Source organism: Mchenga conophoros, linkage group LG2, assembly GCF_057382185.1.
Source record: "Mchenga conophoros isolate Kocher_MC1m ecotype Shallow Benthic linkage group LG2, M_conophoros_male_GT1.1, whole genome shotgun sequence".
Lineage (NCBI taxonomy): Eukaryota > Metazoa > Chordata > Actinopteri > Cichliformes > Cichlidae > Mchenga > Mchenga conophoros.
Window position 1 is genome coordinate 35,937,741 of NC_140527.1, and position 17,190 is coordinate 35,954,930.

General features: G+C 40.2%; 1 protein-coding gene across 5 annotated transcripts in view; it reads right to left on the reverse strand.

Moving 5' to 3' along the window:
- The window catches only part of drp2 (dystrophin related protein 2), a 180,991-nt gene that overhangs the window by 3,891 nt on the left and 159,910 nt on the right, over positions 1–17,190 (reverse strand). For 3 of the 5 annotated variants that reach the window (XM_085243843.1, XM_085243852.1, XM_085243860.1), the window contains 9 exons: positions 16,473–16,639; positions 15,134–15,245; positions 14,153–14,289; positions 12,903–12,968; positions 6,955–7,020; positions 4,985–5,131; positions 2,805–3,057; positions 728–848; positions 485–571 (listed from right to left, as the gene is read on the reverse strand). In XM_085243843.1, the coding sequence (XP_085099969.1) occupies positions 485–571; positions 728–848; positions 2,805–3,057; positions 4,985–5,131; positions 6,955–7,020; positions 12,903–12,968; positions 14,153–14,289; positions 15,134–15,245; positions 16,473–16,639 (1,156 nt within the window). Of the gene's footprint in view, positions 1–484; positions 572–727; positions 849–2,804; positions 3,058–4,984; positions 5,132–5,166; positions 6,138–6,954; positions 7,021–12,902; positions 12,969–14,152; positions 14,290–15,133; positions 15,246–16,472; positions 16,640–17,190 lie in introns of those variants that run through there. The other 2 variants (XM_085243866.1, XM_085243875.1) reach the window with 2 other exon arrangements.

A 17,190-nucleotide genomic window follows, 5' to 3' on the forward strand; every position in this document is an offset into this window, starting at 1 on the left:
CTCCTGTTTCCCCTCCCTCTCCCCTCCAGAGAGGAGGGGAGAGGGAGGGGAAATTAGGATATAAAAGAGAATTTAAAGAAAAGAAAAGGGTTAACAAGTTTAGGAGCACATGCAAAGGACCAAGGAAATGTTCTTGGTTATAACTAAGAAGGCTATAATTATTATAATCCCTTTCTTTGTTCAAATTGCAGGCTTTGGATTGCCCAGCAAATTGCATTTTAAATGCAGTGGGGCACTGTGACAAAGTGTGTGACAGTGACACGCTCTGTCTTTCTCTGCTGCAGTCGCCCTCTTATCTTACTTCTCCTCTCTGCCTCTCATCTTTCCATCCCTACCCCCTCCCCTTCTATCGATCCACACTAGTACATATTTGCTCTCCTCTCCATCTCTCATGGTCCCAAGGGCCATGGGGGGAGCAAAGAAGCTGTCTCTGAAGTGTGGAGTGCTACAGCAGCAAAGATCCATGTAGCCGAAACAAACTCACCAGGTTCTGAAGGGAAGACGTTTCTCAGCTGCTCAATGACCTCCTGGAGCTGCAGCACCGTGTCCTGCTCATGCTCCAAATCATCTCCTGCCACACACACACACACACACACACACACACACACACACACACGGATTCAAGCCGCCACAGAAAATGTTACTTCTCAGTGAAAAGATAAGGTTTTACATTTAGCATGCATGCATATGTCAAGCCCTCATCTTAGCCTGGCTGCATGCCACTGACCTGCTGCTTCAGTGTCTGTAGTCTCTCTGCTAGCTGGCTCCCCATGGTGTCCTCCTCCAGACACAGGAGAAGACAGGGTTGATGGTTCTGATCCATTGGCCTCTGAATCATCTTTGGGCTGCTTTTGGGAGAGACTTATTACCATTCTTTCTAAATAACCCCTCATATCTATCATATTTCAGACATCAGAGTCATTTTGCCTTTCAGATAGCAATGAATGTGATGTTTAATGGCAGCCGGCAGTCCTCAAATGAGAACTCAGAGAAAAAATATTTAAAAAGGCAATTTTGCCCAACAGCTGTTCATCAGGTTACTGTGATTTGTGCTTTGATAGGTAGGTAAAAGCCAAAGGGAGTTGCACTGCACAGACAAGCATTGCAGAAAACAGACTGACACCACAATGGATGCCTCAATTCAGAATCAAAGGGGGATAGTGTAACTCTCGAAGATCTTATATGCAACATTCCCATGGTTCGTATTGTTTTTAGCAACACTGTGGCAATACTCCAGAGGTGAGTAAGTTCAGTAGCTGCTGCAAAACAGGAGTCTCTGTAGAGACTGGGAGGGATTCATACATATACTTCTAGAGACTACAGACTGCAGATTCTACAGATTTTATTTTCTGAGGAAATGAAACTGTGATATAGGTCCACAGAGAAAAGAATTCAAATAGCTTTTTTCCCTCCCTTTATGTTTTTAACCCAGGAATATGTGCCTCTTGCTCTCTTTAACCTGAAGATGCAGATCCCGTTCTTGTTCTTTCTCCTACTGTCATTTATTCCCTTCATTTTCTCTTTATTCTGTGGCCTGAGTGTGCAGTTTAGATACTCCCACTAACAACAATTTACACATTGCCATTATAGTAACCAGTAACTGTGAGTGTCAGCTCCCACTCGCCTATCTCTTTGCCACACCTTTCCTTTACACCGCAGTAAATCCTTTTATATGATGCTCCAGAGTGTATTAAGGCTTATCCTCTTTCTTAACTCCTTCCATACTGTACTTCTTTGTACTCCCATTCCTTCTTTTAAATGTGTGCCTTTTTGTACTTTTATAAGTGTATTTCAAGAACTTTGCTATCTGTGCTGTCTGTGAGGAATACAAATATTGAAAACTGGTGAGGTTAAATTTCCCTCTGTGCCCCTTTTTTTAAACTGCAGCTACAGAAATCTGCAAGAACTATACAGTGCTGTGCCAAAATATTTGTCCTCTATCCAAAATATCCAAACCTACCTAATTGTCCCCTAAACCTAATAACTGGTTGTGCCACTCTTGGCAGCAAGAACTGCAATCAAGTGCTGGTGATACCTGGCAATGAGTCTTTCACATCGCTGCAAACCACTCGTCTTTGCAGATTTGTTTTAATTCACACACGCTGGAGGATTTTCAAGCATGAACGGCCTGTTTGAGATCATGCCAAACATCTTAGTCTGATTTAAGTTGGGAATTTGACAAGTCCACTCCAAAACCTTCAATTTTTCTTTTTTAACCATTCAGATGTGGACTTGTTAGTGTGTTTCTGATTATTATCCTGCTACATAACCCAACTGAACTTGAGCTGGCAGGACATTCTCTTCTGGGATTTTCTGGTAGAGAACAGAATTCCCGGGCCTTCCACAAAATTCAGCTTTTGTCTCATCAGCACACAGAATATGTTCCCAAAGATCTTCACTTCAGTCTGTTAGACAGATTCTGTTTAAGCTTTTTGTGATTCAACAGGTCTGTCAGTAATGAGACCTGGGCGTGGCTATAGTTCAACTGAGCACAGCTTTCCAAAAAATGTGGTTAATCACAATTAATTCTTGATTTAAGGAGGGCAATTTGTTTTTCACGTGTGGCCTGGTAGGTTTGAATAGCTTTTTTTCTAAATTAATTTATTTTACATTTACAGCGATAATCTTTGTCTAATATAATTTTTTTTTTAAAGATCTGCACCTAAAGTATTTGCCTGTAAAACCTAGTTGGTAGACTTAGAAGTACACATAAAAACATACAAGTATTGTTTTTAAATAAATAAAATCCATTGTAGGAACTGTTCATGTCCTTTCCAGGTCTCCCTCAGAGGTGTACCGCTGACCTGTAGCAGTAGCTCCCTGAGCCGGCGCAGCTGGGACTCGAGCTGTTTGTTGTGGTCCTCCAGGATCTGCATACGGGTCTCCAGGCGAGTCTTGTGTTGCCGGAGGACCCGTGCTTCAGCCAAGAGCTCCTCGTCCTGCTGCCCTTCCGCTGTAGGTGAACCGAGACCTCCTTCTCCAGCCTCAGTCAACATGGGAACTGATGCCGCCTCTTCGTGTTTCCACTTAAGCCGCCTGTACTCGCTCTGCAGCACCCTGAGGACCAACAGATGGAGGAGAACAGTCAAGGCAATTTGTTGGTGCAGCAAGCAAAACATCAACTTAGAGAATTATACTGACACAAACAGAAACGCATTATAACCTGACATTTGTATTTATGAGACAAATCATTTGAATGATTTACTAAATACCAACACATTAAACAATCAGTACTGCAGGATCCTAATGTATTATTGATGACTAACCACATGGAGTGCAATCTTCATTTTTAATAGAAGCCTTTCATATCACATATTTGTATGGTGCTGTGAATATTCAGTGGCTTTGTGTGGTGATTCGCTATTAAAACTGTTTATAGACTTGTGATGCATTGTTAATTGATTTGGCTGCTGGAAAATGATCGTCACAACATACTGGTCTATTTAATTGCAGAATTATCTGTAACTATCTCTTTGGAAAAGAAAATGTAATAAATACATAAAATAAAAACAAAAACCAGAAAGTCAGGGTAGCTGTTCTAATGAATGGTGGATGGTCAGAGGTTGAGCAGCTCGCCATGGCATTCATATACCCAGATAAGGTATATGAAACATATTTCATATTTTACAGGCTATCACTGAATTACATGTAAATGCAATTTTTTTTTTCAAAAACTGATTCACAGTCATTTAATGAAATTCATGTTTTCATACATATTAAATCTTCCTGTTAAAAAGGATGTTTTTTCTTCCCACTATCGCCAGTGGGAAGTGCTTGGGTTTTTCTGTTTTCCTTTGTATTCTTGTAGGGTCTTTACTTTTGGCACTATATAAATAAAACAGAACTGAACTGAACTGAATTGATCATTTAAGTGATGGTTCTTGAATATAGGTGGTTGTACCACTACATTAAAAATCATAAAATTTCAGGTAAATTCTATATTATATTAGATACAAGCACATGTCCATCTCTTTATAAAGCTAAAAAAAGGTTGGGGTTTTTTTGGGTTAAAGAGACCCAAAATAAGTTCTTAATTTTTTTTGCTAATTTATTGTTCTGTTATAAGCATCAGAAAAACCACTAAACAGCCTATAAAATAAGCTAAAGCAACCACTTTAGTCATTAATAAGGACAACAGAGCACACTATAACAAGAGACACAAAAACTGAACTAGGTCAAGGTTTCAGACACCCAAAGGGCACAAGTGTGTGTGTAGCTGTGTTTTGCTGTGTGTCTAGAAAGGTCACAACCAAACTGAGGACAAGGGAAATGTATTCATATGAGTCATTCAACTAAAGGATGCCTCTGGTAACCAATTAAGTGGAAAGGAATTATTAATTTGCTTCATTTATGGAAAATATCTGCCCCTGTAGTAACTAAAATCTAATTCAAAAGCATTAACATCTTGTGTTTTAGATATGTTTTACACTTAAAGCCAAACAATTCATAATAGACTCTTTGTTTTTCTTGTGCAGGACAAACTGAAGGTTGACATATGAGTGGTTCCATGTTACCAATATGCGGTTTTACAAGCTTAACGCTCAGGTATGCGCACAGAAAATGCTGCTTTTTTTCGTTTTCTTCAGGCAGTTCAAAGGATTTAGAGTATGAATGTGTTTATTCACTGCAGGAGGTTTGCAAATGACAGCAGACATACTGAACCGATTGTAATACCTCTAAATAAACACGCAAACATACTTGTGTAAAATGCTTCTGGGGAGCTTTACTTATAAACACTGAACGTTAAGCCAAACTTTAAGGTTTCTGCAGCAAACATTATTTTTATCTTAGCCTCGATCATATCTAAAAGCAAATCAGATCAAACACCGTTTCAAATGTTTAAAATTCCGTGTTTGGATGTGATGCAACTGGTGTTGAAATATGTCTAAAAGATGGGATTCTGGAGGATTTATTGTGCTTGAAAACACATGAATTCTAAAGAATGACGAGAAAGTTCTAACAGCTTTATTTCCTGGCTACAGACCTGTTCTCGTTCTCCAGGCGGGCCAGGGTGCACTGGAGCTGCTCCTTATCCTGGTGTTCCAAATGTGCCAGCAGCATGTGCTGTCCACAGGGTGAGTCATGGTCCAGGGCTGGGCTGGAGTGACGCAGGAGGTACTGATCTTCATCCCTGAGTCCCCCACACAGGAGACAGCACACTGAGCCACCAGCACACAGCCACCAGCAGCACAAAGCAGAACCAAGAGCATGGGAGAGCAGACAGGCCAAAGCAAAGCAAGGCAAGCAAGACAGGAAGGCATAACAGGACGAGACACAATGAAACCAGACAGGATACAGCGGCTTGGAGCAGTGTGCCAGGTTCCCAGTCCAAACATTAAATGTTCTGCAATAAAACTTGCTCACCAGACCATTTAACACCTACTCACATTTATTAAAAATGGAAGGTACATCTTAAGCTGCACAATATATTGCTCAGATATTAATGTCCAATAACATTTTATTGACACTGGAACAAAAACGTAATGTTCAAATCTATGATAACATATCTAGGGCTATTAAACGATAAATGGATATGTGTTGTTGTCAGTTTATGTTGCAATAATGCTATTGCCCAGGCAAACCACTTTGTACAGCCAAAGTTAAATGAGAGGCATTCATATCAAGGAAAGACATGACGCCTGAGCTGAGTTACTCTGATACTCTGATACTTAACCTTCAGGTGCATTGATGAGACAATGTGGGTCTAAATGACCCAACTCATATGTGCTTGGGCTTAGTTGACTTGCATGCCTGTTACCTGACAACATTAAACTGCGATTAATATATACAGGTGGAGGTAAAGGCCGAGCATGCAGGAACGGTGGTTCAGGACAGTAAACAGCAGGATGCCAAGCACACACCAGCTGGAAGCACCGATAGCACAGAGCCGTGCAGCAGGAAAAAAGTAAAAAAAAAAAAATGAAGCATTGACAGACAGAAGGACGGGTGTGCAGAATAAGAACAAGAAGATACAAGGGCACAAAAGCTGGAAGCAACACAGCTGCACATAAGGGGAAGAAGTGAAATGCCATGCATACAAACACACAGGCACAGAATAATCCAGAGACAGAGTGTAGATGCAAAAACTATATGCATGTATATACATTTGTGTGACACAGCTCCATCCAAGCAACACACTAGATGCATGCACATAGCAACAAAGACAATGAACGCAGGTTTGATAAGCAGAAATATCAGTACTGAAAAGTTTTTGGCTTCCAAGTCTTTTACTTCTCTCTGAGTTTAAAACAAGCTCTTAATGTATCATCAGTCACATCACTCTCTGAGAGCAGACTAACACAAAACACATGTGGAAAGGTACAATAAGCACACTTAACACTGCACTCACACACATTACACAGACCTCTAAAGTGTGTATGTGGCAAAGCTACAACCTTAACTTTAAAGCAGAACCATCTCAGAGAAGGAGGAAATGGCTGACAGCCCACAGCGATGTCAACAAAATAAGACATGGACACACAGAAAATCATGATCTCAAACAACCCTAACCACTCTCTCCATGTGGCACTTTCTCAGCTTTCCACAATGAGGACTGGCTGCCTCATTCACATCAAACATCCTTATTCCTCTCACTGCTGTAACCCCGCCACTGCCAGCCACTCAGCCAGCTTCTGCAGGCACTCACACATACGCTTTGTGTATCTACACACAGCCACAGACCTTAATCGCAGCGGGCATGTGTATGATGAATAGAAAGTGTGTGCACACTGCTTGCTGTGGGTCATTTTCATTATGTGGCTGACTATTTATGCGGTTACCCAATTTTACCCAAAGAGCTGAACATACATGTACAAGTCTGTGCACACAAACAAACGCAGAGACAGTCGAAGCATCGCGAGAAAAGAGTGTACACACAAAACGCACACATAATCCCTGTGAAAGGCTGTGCTTGTAACGACAGGGTTTGTAGGGTGGGGGTGGTGGCATACTCACAGGCTTTCATCAGGAGACAGACTATCCGTGAAGAATGAACAATTCTGGCTCTCCATTTCCGCCAATCTGTATGTATACAAACACACAAACGCACACACACGCACACCAAGGACAGGATGTCAAATATACACGCAGTTGACACAGGTACACAAACACCCAAAAGAGAAATATTGAGTGAGATCAGTAAACTTAATGAAAAAGGAAAAGCAAGACATTATGTTTATTGCCACACACACTGAGAAAAAATATATTTCATCAAACACAAGCTTTAAACAAATAATCAAAACTTATTTTAAGCTGTGCATGTGGGACCTCTAGCCTGGATAGTAAGGTGCGCAGGGGCATTTGACTAACAAGACTGCAGAGTGGCAAAAATAGAGTAGAGTAAAAGCTATAAAAATATCCACAAGGAGCATGCATAAAACTTTATTGTACATTGTCTACTCGCATACAGGCAATAAAAAAACCTTTTAGAAACGTGCTACTGTCCAGCACCACAGACAGCATCAGCGGTGTGTGTAAGGCCACAGTGTGTCAGGTGCTCTGTGGTTTTTCAGCACCAAGGACAGCGCTTCCCTTCTGCATTATATCCTGCTGACTGTCAGCTACACTGTACATGCTGCTCTGTAAGCTGTTTTACTACAACACCAAATAAAATGTGTTGTGGCAGGGCAAAAAATGAAAAGAAAAGAAAATTAGTTTTCTTATTTTTAATGGAATACATAAGAAAATTGGGTCCTACAGAAATCACAGCAAGATGGACAAGGCAGGGGCAGGTAGACCCAACAGGTAGGTGAGTGTACCTACTGTGCAATAAACAGGCTAACATGTCTTTGAGTACTGCAAGATTCTGAACAGCATTTTCTGGGGAAAAAGAAAGAGCAGGACTGTGCATGACAGGTTGCTACCATCGCTATATGTCGTTGATTGAAATCAATAATTAAAATATAATGGTTAACATGCATTCTGCTTAGAAAATTAATAATACCAAAAACATCATTGATAGATAGAATGTTTACTGTAAGCTCAGTGTGATACTATTTTTAATATACACCTATAGTACTGCATAGAAACGTTTATAAAAATGACTTCTTGCCTTCCATAACACATTTACAACAATCAATAATTTTTAAATGGTTTATTAATGTTCCATATTGTACACATCAGCATAAGAAAATAAGTAGCTCAAAAAATTAACAAAAAATAGGTGCTTTGTGCCCCATCTTCATCTCTTACAAGCAGCACACACTTTAAAATACAATTGTATCCACTCTTTCCCACACATTATAAAATATGTAGGAAGATGTGATATAAATAAGATGCATGCATGAGCTGGCTGCATGAAAGTGGAAACACCAGAAAGTCAATTCATCACAAGCAGCTGCAGTCTGCTGAATATCAGAGGGTAATGACTTATAATAGCGATCCATGATTAAAGGGTGGGTTGAAATCGGCGGTTAAACAACAAAGTTGTTATTTGCACCGCAAGCGTCGCTGCAGCTTTAACCTCTTTAGCTTTGTCCTTCAAGTCAGGATATTAATCATCATGAAGAAGCAGCCCACTGATGCAAATGTGCTACGAGTCTTGTGCCTGCCCACATAAATACACACAGATTTGCCACATTAAAATAGTCTTCTTCACACACCGACACGCTACATGCTGAGTCATCTTTCGCAGTGTGTGGTCAGGTGAAGGAGTGAGGGATGGTAGAAGTGGGGATGAATGATGTAGAGGTTGTCAGGTGCATCCACATAAGATTCCATTTCTCTCCAGTTTTCTATGAGACCATAATACTGAGAAATGCAGGATTTATCCATGGCCTGTTACAGGAGGCCCAGCCTGTGAACCCGACCGCTCGTAATTCAGCCCGCAACACTATTCATCACAAAACCGCCGCAGACCTCAAGCTTCAGTCAGGAACAGCAGCAAAGGAGACAAGAAAGAGCAAAAAGAAATAGGAGACAGTATTGTTCAAGTTTCTTGCGCTTACATGTGTTCTAGCCTCATGAATTAATGTAAAAAAATAAGAAATAAGAAATGTGAGCAAAGGGCCAAGGGCTGGAGAAGAGGGATACTATGGTTTAGAAAAATCTTATCTTACTTTCTTTTTTTAATGTAACAAGTTTTTTTTTATTAAAGATCCCACTGCTTTCATCACAGCAGTGGCGATAATGAAAGAAATAAAGTCCTCATATCAATATTAACAGATTTTAACAGTTTAATAACTACTGAAAACTAGAAATAATCCTTAGCGAAAGCGACAGACCTCGTGTCTGTTGCACAGTATGTAAAAACGAGTTACAACCAGAGGGGAACTGAATGGCAATCCACGCCTCCACACACTCATACACAAGATATGCACTAATATTGAAATCTTAATCTTATATTAACATTCATATTGTTATATTACTGTTCATATTGTTTATTGCACTTTCCTGTGCTATGAAATTGCATGAAATTGAATTGAGAGTGAGAGAGGACGTGCGAGAGGAGGAAGCAGATGCACTGTGTTTTTTACTGACTGTTCTAACCTGAAACTTCAAGTACTCTTCCTCTGAGATGACTGTAGAATATGCGGCATGGATTGTGTTTTTATCATTTTGCTTTTTTTCAGAATTTTGTTTATTTCTATGTTTATTGTAGTAGAGTAAGCCATGGGCAAATCTTCATCTGCAGTCCCTGGCCATGTTTTTAAGGTTGTCATTTGTGCTTAGAAACATATAATCATTTATATGCTGATGAAAGAGCGCACTCTTGTCTTGTTTTGCCGTGCAGTTGGTGGTTTTGTGTTCCAGCAGGGTTTGTGCCTAGATAAACCCAATCCCCCCCCCCCACACACACAATATGCCATCATAAAGGAAAAATATTAGACAAACTGAAATGACAGAGATTTTATCCAAACTTGAAACTGAAAATTCAAAGAACTCAAATAAGAACAATTTCCCCCTTTTATCTTACATTAACTGACAGTAAAAGGAAGGAAGGAAGTAAAAAAAAAGGTAACGGAGAATGAAATAAAGATCTCCTCTTGCTGCCAGAGTACAAATAAAATAACACCACCACAATAAAGCGTGTCTACTCTTATTATGATGGTGCTCAGATGATGCTGGAACATACGAGTGGGCTTACACAGTTCTCCTTTTTGTGAATAAATGTGCGACTGCCTATTCTCATTTAGAGCCATTTGCAATTCTTTATAATTCATTGCATTCTCATTTGCCCATTCATTCATGCACAGTCCCAAACATATGCAGTGAATGCAATGGCCTGAGCATTGAAACCACTGGCGTTGCCGTTGCTCGTCTTGCTGAAGACATCTGTATACGTGCATGGCATGAATTACCATGTATATCACTCCCAACACACCTGCCTTATATATTATTTACAGGTAGAAAGAAAGGAGAAGGAAAGGAGCAATCTTGTTGCTAATGTATGAATAAAACAGTCACTATTGCATTACATAAGTTCTGTCTACTTGTTTTTTTTTGATAGTTCTCAGTGAGAACATATGAGTCAGCTCACTGCTGTCTTTTTTCTTCTGTCGAACTGTAGCACCATCGATTTAGAAGCGTTTATCATCCCTTATAATTCATTCATTTTTTCCTTTTGCCCATTCACTCATGCACAGACAAAAACATAACAGGAGACCTTTAAAACAGTTTGGGGTTCATTTTTCTTGCTCAGATCCCATCAATACATGTGGATGGAAAAAGCTGAAAACCCCCCGCATTAGTATGTAATTCACCAGAGCTAACAAAGGGCTCGAGATGGCAAGTTGGGCAAAAACACCTCTCGGATTTGAACTCAGTAAAACTAAATTGTACAAAGCTATACAGCAATCAGTTTTTTAGTGCTTACCAATAAACCTACACTTAAAACGTTCATGTTACAACACTGAAAAACACCTGGTGTGTAATATTAAATGGTTGATAAGATAATGATAACACCATAACAGCTTGACCCATTTGTGTGGATATAGAGTTAGACATATAAACATCTGTGTAAAGAATTGTATTCACTGTTGAACACATTTAGGAATAATTTGTAGAAAGGTTTTTGTTTTACTATTGCAAATAAACAAATTGATGCTAGTAATGAGTGTTGCACATGTATTGAAAGTGTTATGCAGCTTTTAGTGCCTCTGTGCTGAAACCAAGCACCACAATGGGGATGAAAGGTGATTTAAGTGACTTTGAACGTGGTATGGTTGTTGATGCCAGATAGGCTGGTGTAAGTATTGCAGAAACTGCTGATATACTTGGATTTTCCCCACGCAACCATCTCTAGGGTTTAAAGAGAATGGTCTGAAAGTAAGAAAAATATCCAGTGAGTGGCAGCTCTCTGGGCAAACATGCCTTGTTGATATCAGAGGTCAGAGAAGAATGAATAGACCTCTTTGAGATGTTATAAAGACAGCAATAACTCTAAAGAACTGCTAGTTACACACAACCATACTAGGTATTATCTTAGTACTGCTGACAATGAGTTCACTGTACTCAAATGACCTTCACAGCCACCAGATCTCAGTCATAGATCATCTTAGGGGTGTGGTAGAGCTGGTGACGTGTGATCCTATCATGTCAATATGGATCAAAATCACTGAAGAATGTTTCCTTGCTGAATATTTGCCACAAAATGATTAAGTAAGTATGGAGACAATGTGCGTTGTGTACTACTGAACCACATTATAGTGTCTCATCAATATGAGACACCATTTATTAATTTGAAAGATAAATCATTTAACTATTTTGGGACTCCATTGCTGGTGAGGAGCCCAAAGTCATTATTTTATATGCAGAAAACAGACATGAGAAACATATATAGTTTAAAGACATGCGAAATTATTATGGTACAATGAAACAATATTTGCTTCTGAGAAAATGTTTCCAACTGTGCACATTTTTCTAAAATATTCTCAGGAGATTGAAAATTTGCAAATAAATGTGTCTTACTTTTACCAAATTAGATTGTTGTCTGAGGTACATGACCGCTTTTCCCACTTTCTTTATTTGTTGTTTATTTCTGTGATTGTGGCAGCTACAATTACAGAATGAAACTACTTAAGACCAATATGACTGAACAGCCTTTTCAGAAAATTGTAGCATGACTGAAAACAAATTATTGAATCCAAGATGACAAAATAGAAAATATGTTAAAGAATAAGAGAAAAGGGGTTAGATACCTATAAAAAGCAGCAAAATAGGGTGGGAGACAAAAGAAGAGAGAGATTGCAGATAGCAAAAGGAAAAAAAGGGGCAAAGAAGATATAGGAGGAGGGAAAAGGGAAGAGATAAAGGGGGTAAAGAGGACAATTGTACTTGCTTTCTCTTTGGTGCATATTCCCTATGTTTTGGCAGTGTGTGAAGCAGTTGTGTGTAAGAGCCTAGGGGAAACAATACACAGTGGCACACTTACCAAAACACACACACATATACACGCACACACACACGTGCATGCACACTGCACTGTGGGCAGAGCTGCCAGGAGTGTGGGAGTCCAGTGGTGTGCCCTGTATGCTGTCAAACAGACACTAAGCCACACCGACAGCTCCCAGGTGACCAATGGGCTCACTGCCCCAGTAAGTGACAAGCTGCTAGGCACGCTGAGCCCTGCTGACCTCTACACACACGTACACACACACACGTACACACAATGGTCACAAACTTCACTGTGTTTGTGTGGCGCATAAGAGTGAAGGAAACCGCTGGGTAATACAGCCTCTATCCTAGCTGGAGTACAGTGCACAACGCAGACAAATCAATACCTCAATTAGAGTGTGGCAAAGACTAAAGGGTGAGAGAACAGAAAGGGGAGAAGAAGAGGGAAAAGTGGGGTGGAGTGAATGTATGTAAGGGGGTGGGCGGGAAGGGGGTGGTTGATTTGGAGAATGGAAAGAAGACTCTGTAGTAATGATTTGATAGATAGCACAGTGCAGAAAGCCACATACCTGCTGGCATAATGTTCAATCCTGCTGTGTGTGTCTGCATGGGGCAGCTTGGGCGAGGAGCACGGTCTGGGAACAAAAGGCGCCACCGTCAATACTTCACAGATGCAATTTTTAACTCTTTCAAAACATGAATGTGTGGCTGCAGAAAAGCAAAACTGAAAAATTAGCATTCTACTACTACTACTACCACTGCAACAAACCAAAGAGACTTCAGGAAAAACTTTATTTAGGGAAGCACAAAGGGATTCTGACAGAGGTCCGGTGATTTTACAGGAAGAATGTGTGATGGTTTTGAAAGCCATCATCTCTGGCTTGTGAGTGGGCTGCATAAGTAATGAGTTGATCAGAAGATTAGGAGCGAGGACATCTGTATAGTAAGCTCTTTTTAACAAAATGGCTTTATGCACTAAGACTCTTGAGTATGTGAAGGCACAGCATGATGTTGATCATAATGCTGCCCTAAATTGAGGGGTACAGAAAAAAAGCCCCTCCTGACACGTAATGAAAGCTGCTGCATTTATTCGTTGAATATATTTCATCTCTAAATATGAAGGTCAAGCATTGTTTCCAATTATTTTTCCATTTTGTGCCCTAGGCAAATTTATGGATTAGTATGTTTTTATGTATGCTGCTGCAAAATGACATTGCCGAGATGTAATCTTCAACCAAAAGCACTTTATCATATGACTGAGATCTTAGCTGGAAAAAGGCAATTTAATGGTCTTCCCTTTGTCTGACGAGGGCAGTCTTAATGTCGCAAGGTCAGGACCATACCTTTTTAATAAGCTCCTATTATAACCATATACTGAATCTTTAGCTCTAGCTCATTGTTAGTTGGCAGGACAGATATTCCTTTATCCTTATTTGTCGGACATTTATAAAATAGTCATAAAAGATGACCATAAAAATGGGCCAAAACCTGGACCCATAATTGTGTAAATCATCCTGGGTACATCGTAGCCTGAAGCAATGCTTCACGATGATCTAATGGATGCTAGTCTCATTGCCTGTTTCCCACTTTAAATGAGACTCAGTCATGTGAACAGTGCTCCCGAGCCAGAATGAGATCACAGGACTAACATTATTTTAATCCTGAACACAGAGCTTTCTCTTTAACCCATCTGAGTGAGTCAGCATGATAATTAGCCTGCAACAGCAGGAGTATGTATGGGTGTAACAGTGAGTCAGTGAGGGACAGATGACAGGAGAGAGATGACTGTGTTCTGTGTGTGTTTATGTGCAGGACTCACGTCTCTGAGGTATCAGCTTCCAGCACTGACTGCACTGGCAGGTAACCTCTCTGCGGGTGCTTCGTGAAGTACTGCTTTGATCTGAACTTGTTCTTCAGAGTCTTGGCAAAGTCCCTCATCTTTTCTCCTGAGGTTGTCTGTAGTGTGATTTAGGTGCACATGGGGTAAGTGGGTAAAGTTGAGGTGATGGGTGGGAGACAATTTATACAACTTTAGTTTTCTTGGAAATGTTGCGTTCTCCAACATTACCTCATTTAAAATGTATCCAGTCTGCCTTGAAGCCGGTTTGTTTTGACTTTACCAACTTTTTTCCACACTGTGCTTTTTCATTCAGTTTCTACTGCTGTTCTCTGTCGATCCTTTATATTTTGTCTAAACTCTCGCCTCTTTTCCCCCCCTCTCTGATTCTCTTTCCTACTCTCTCAATCAGTGTAGAAATCTATGGGCGCCTGCCTGCCTAGTTGGTGGGGAAAAAACTGCAGCTAGCAAACATAAAATATTGTCCACTGAGAAAAAAACACATTGTACGGATGGCCCTTTGCCATATTTTGCAGCTTGGAATTGATTAAAGATTTAATCTGGCACCATCTCAGTACACTCCAGCACTCCAGCAACAGTGCAACAGCTACTCATTTAGAATGAACTCGACTTTGGACAATGTACATGCACTTGTTTAAGACTTTGGTCTTATTGGAGTTTTGTGCTCCAAATCCCACTTTATGTGCACCGTTCAAGTCAAAAGGATATTGCTGCTGAGTAGTGCTCAGTCTCTGCATACTACAGATAACTATAAGGATATGTAACAGTATTATAGATGATAGAGTCCGTACAGTGGAAAGGTGCCTAATCCATGTCTGGCAGCAGAAATCAGGAGACAGGAGTACATTTTTTTCCCTTTTCGTTGGAGTACAGCTGGGCTCTATCCATCACTAGGAACTTGAATTTGTATTCCGTAAGAGCACTAGCTAATGTTTGTCTTACTGGTGTATAGTACTCCATGATGGGGTAGTGCAGCTTCTTTCCCTTGGTTGTGCGCCCGGTTAGAAAACATGTCTGGCAGATGTCCACATTGAACTGCTTCAGACTGCGATACCTGTCAAGATCAATATAAAAGAGAGGCTCAACTGATGTTTGCAAGAGAACCAGACAGAGTAGAGTGGCTCAGTGTGTGTAGTTGTGTTATCCTGCTGTTGGGACATAAATCTGTTTACACCGTCACGCTGAGACCTTTTGGGGGTTTTTCTTCAAAGTGACAAAAACCCCCCAAAAAACGAGTGCAGAGAAAATAATGGTTTGTGTGTCTAATCTTATCTAAATAAGACGAATGACGCATTCAAATTGCTTTCAGTTTTGTGCTTTGTGTATGAATGTGAAATAGTAACTGCTATTATTACATATAGACGTGCACATACATCACTTATATTCTTCACAACATTTGATGAAAATAAACAATATTAATACTCAGAGAGACTTCAAACGACATCCTGCATTATATTAATTTTTTGGGCCAGTTTTGTTCAGAAACCTTCAAGCGTGATGCTAATACTATAGTATCTGCAATGGAGTGTGCAGCTTTTCCTCATTATCTCTCATCATTTTTATTATAAACTAGATTTTCCAGCATTTCCATTCTGAAATGGACTTTTAATTCTGTAATAAACTCAAGTTTAGAATTTGTAGGTAATAAAGTGCAAAAAGATCCTAGGGTGATTATTTTAGATATATCAGAGGCACATGCAGGCTCACAAAGCAGAGTTCAATATAGTTTGGTGTTAAAGTTTTTGGTGTCGGTGGTGTATGGTTGTTGCACAGGTTGTTGGGCAAGGATGCTAGAACCAACATATCCTATCAAATCAGGAACATCATGAAGAAGCGGAAGCTGCACAGACAAAGACTGGAAGAGCACTTGGATACTCCCACTTCTCAGGTGCAGCCACTTCTCTGACAACCCACCCAGGCTGCTGCTGGAAGTAAACTGCGAGAAGCAGGAAGTGTAGATGGTGGGCCGTCGCACAGTTTACTGCTTATATCCTAGTTTTTCATAGGCAGCTGAAAAACAGCTCTTTCTAAATAATGTATAAGGTGGTCGATATGATGCGCTCTAGCAGAACCAGGTTCATTCTTGAGTCTTTGCTTTATGTTTCCTACTTATTATTTGGATTGTTGGTTGACTATTTGTCTTATAGCATGCGCTGTATGTTTCTCATTGCTATGCTGCAGTTGACTGATTGATTTTGATTTCCTTTTAATTAGCCCATATCACTTCAGATCCATATTTATCATTTTATGCAGTACATCTTTGCACATAACACTTGCCTACCTGAAGCCCTTTATGGGACATTGCTTGCAGACGTAGCATTTGGCCTGGTGCTTTGTTGACTCTGCAGCAGCCACTCGGTGAAGCACAGGCAGCCAAACCATGGACTGCGGCTCAAGGCTCATCCACTCCAGGAAGTGAGACACCTCAATAGCGGGTTTCCCTGGGGCCTGAAAAAGGAAGATTAGGGGAGGAAAGAAGCGCAGAAGACTGTAAACAATCCAAATATAGACCAGCAGCAAGTGAGATATGTAAAGTAATTAAAGAAGAAAGTATGTTTCCTTTGCTAACCTACTCGCACAAGGAGTATTGTTTTGCTGAAAATAAGGACTCAAAGAGAATAGAAAAGATAAGAGCGGGACAAAGAGCATGAAAGAAAAGGTAAACCGCTTTGAGATATCTTTCGCTTTTATGCAACAACCTAAACAGTTATAGAGCCACAGTAAAAGAGACATAAATTTAGTTTCTGTGTACACTGCATAACATTCTTGTATTTTGCTCGTTTGTGTTGTTGTGTTTGCACATCTCTGTTGCTTGTGGGGCTCGCACACAAGAATTTCACTCGCATGTGCTGTGCCAGTGTGCCTGCACATGTGATGTGACAATAAAAGTGATTTGATTTGATTTGATTTGATGTTTGTGGGTTCTCTGTCTCTCCAGCAGATAGCTTGTTGGGAATTCCAGAAAGTGGGATAAAAAGGAAGTCAACCTAATAAAAGAA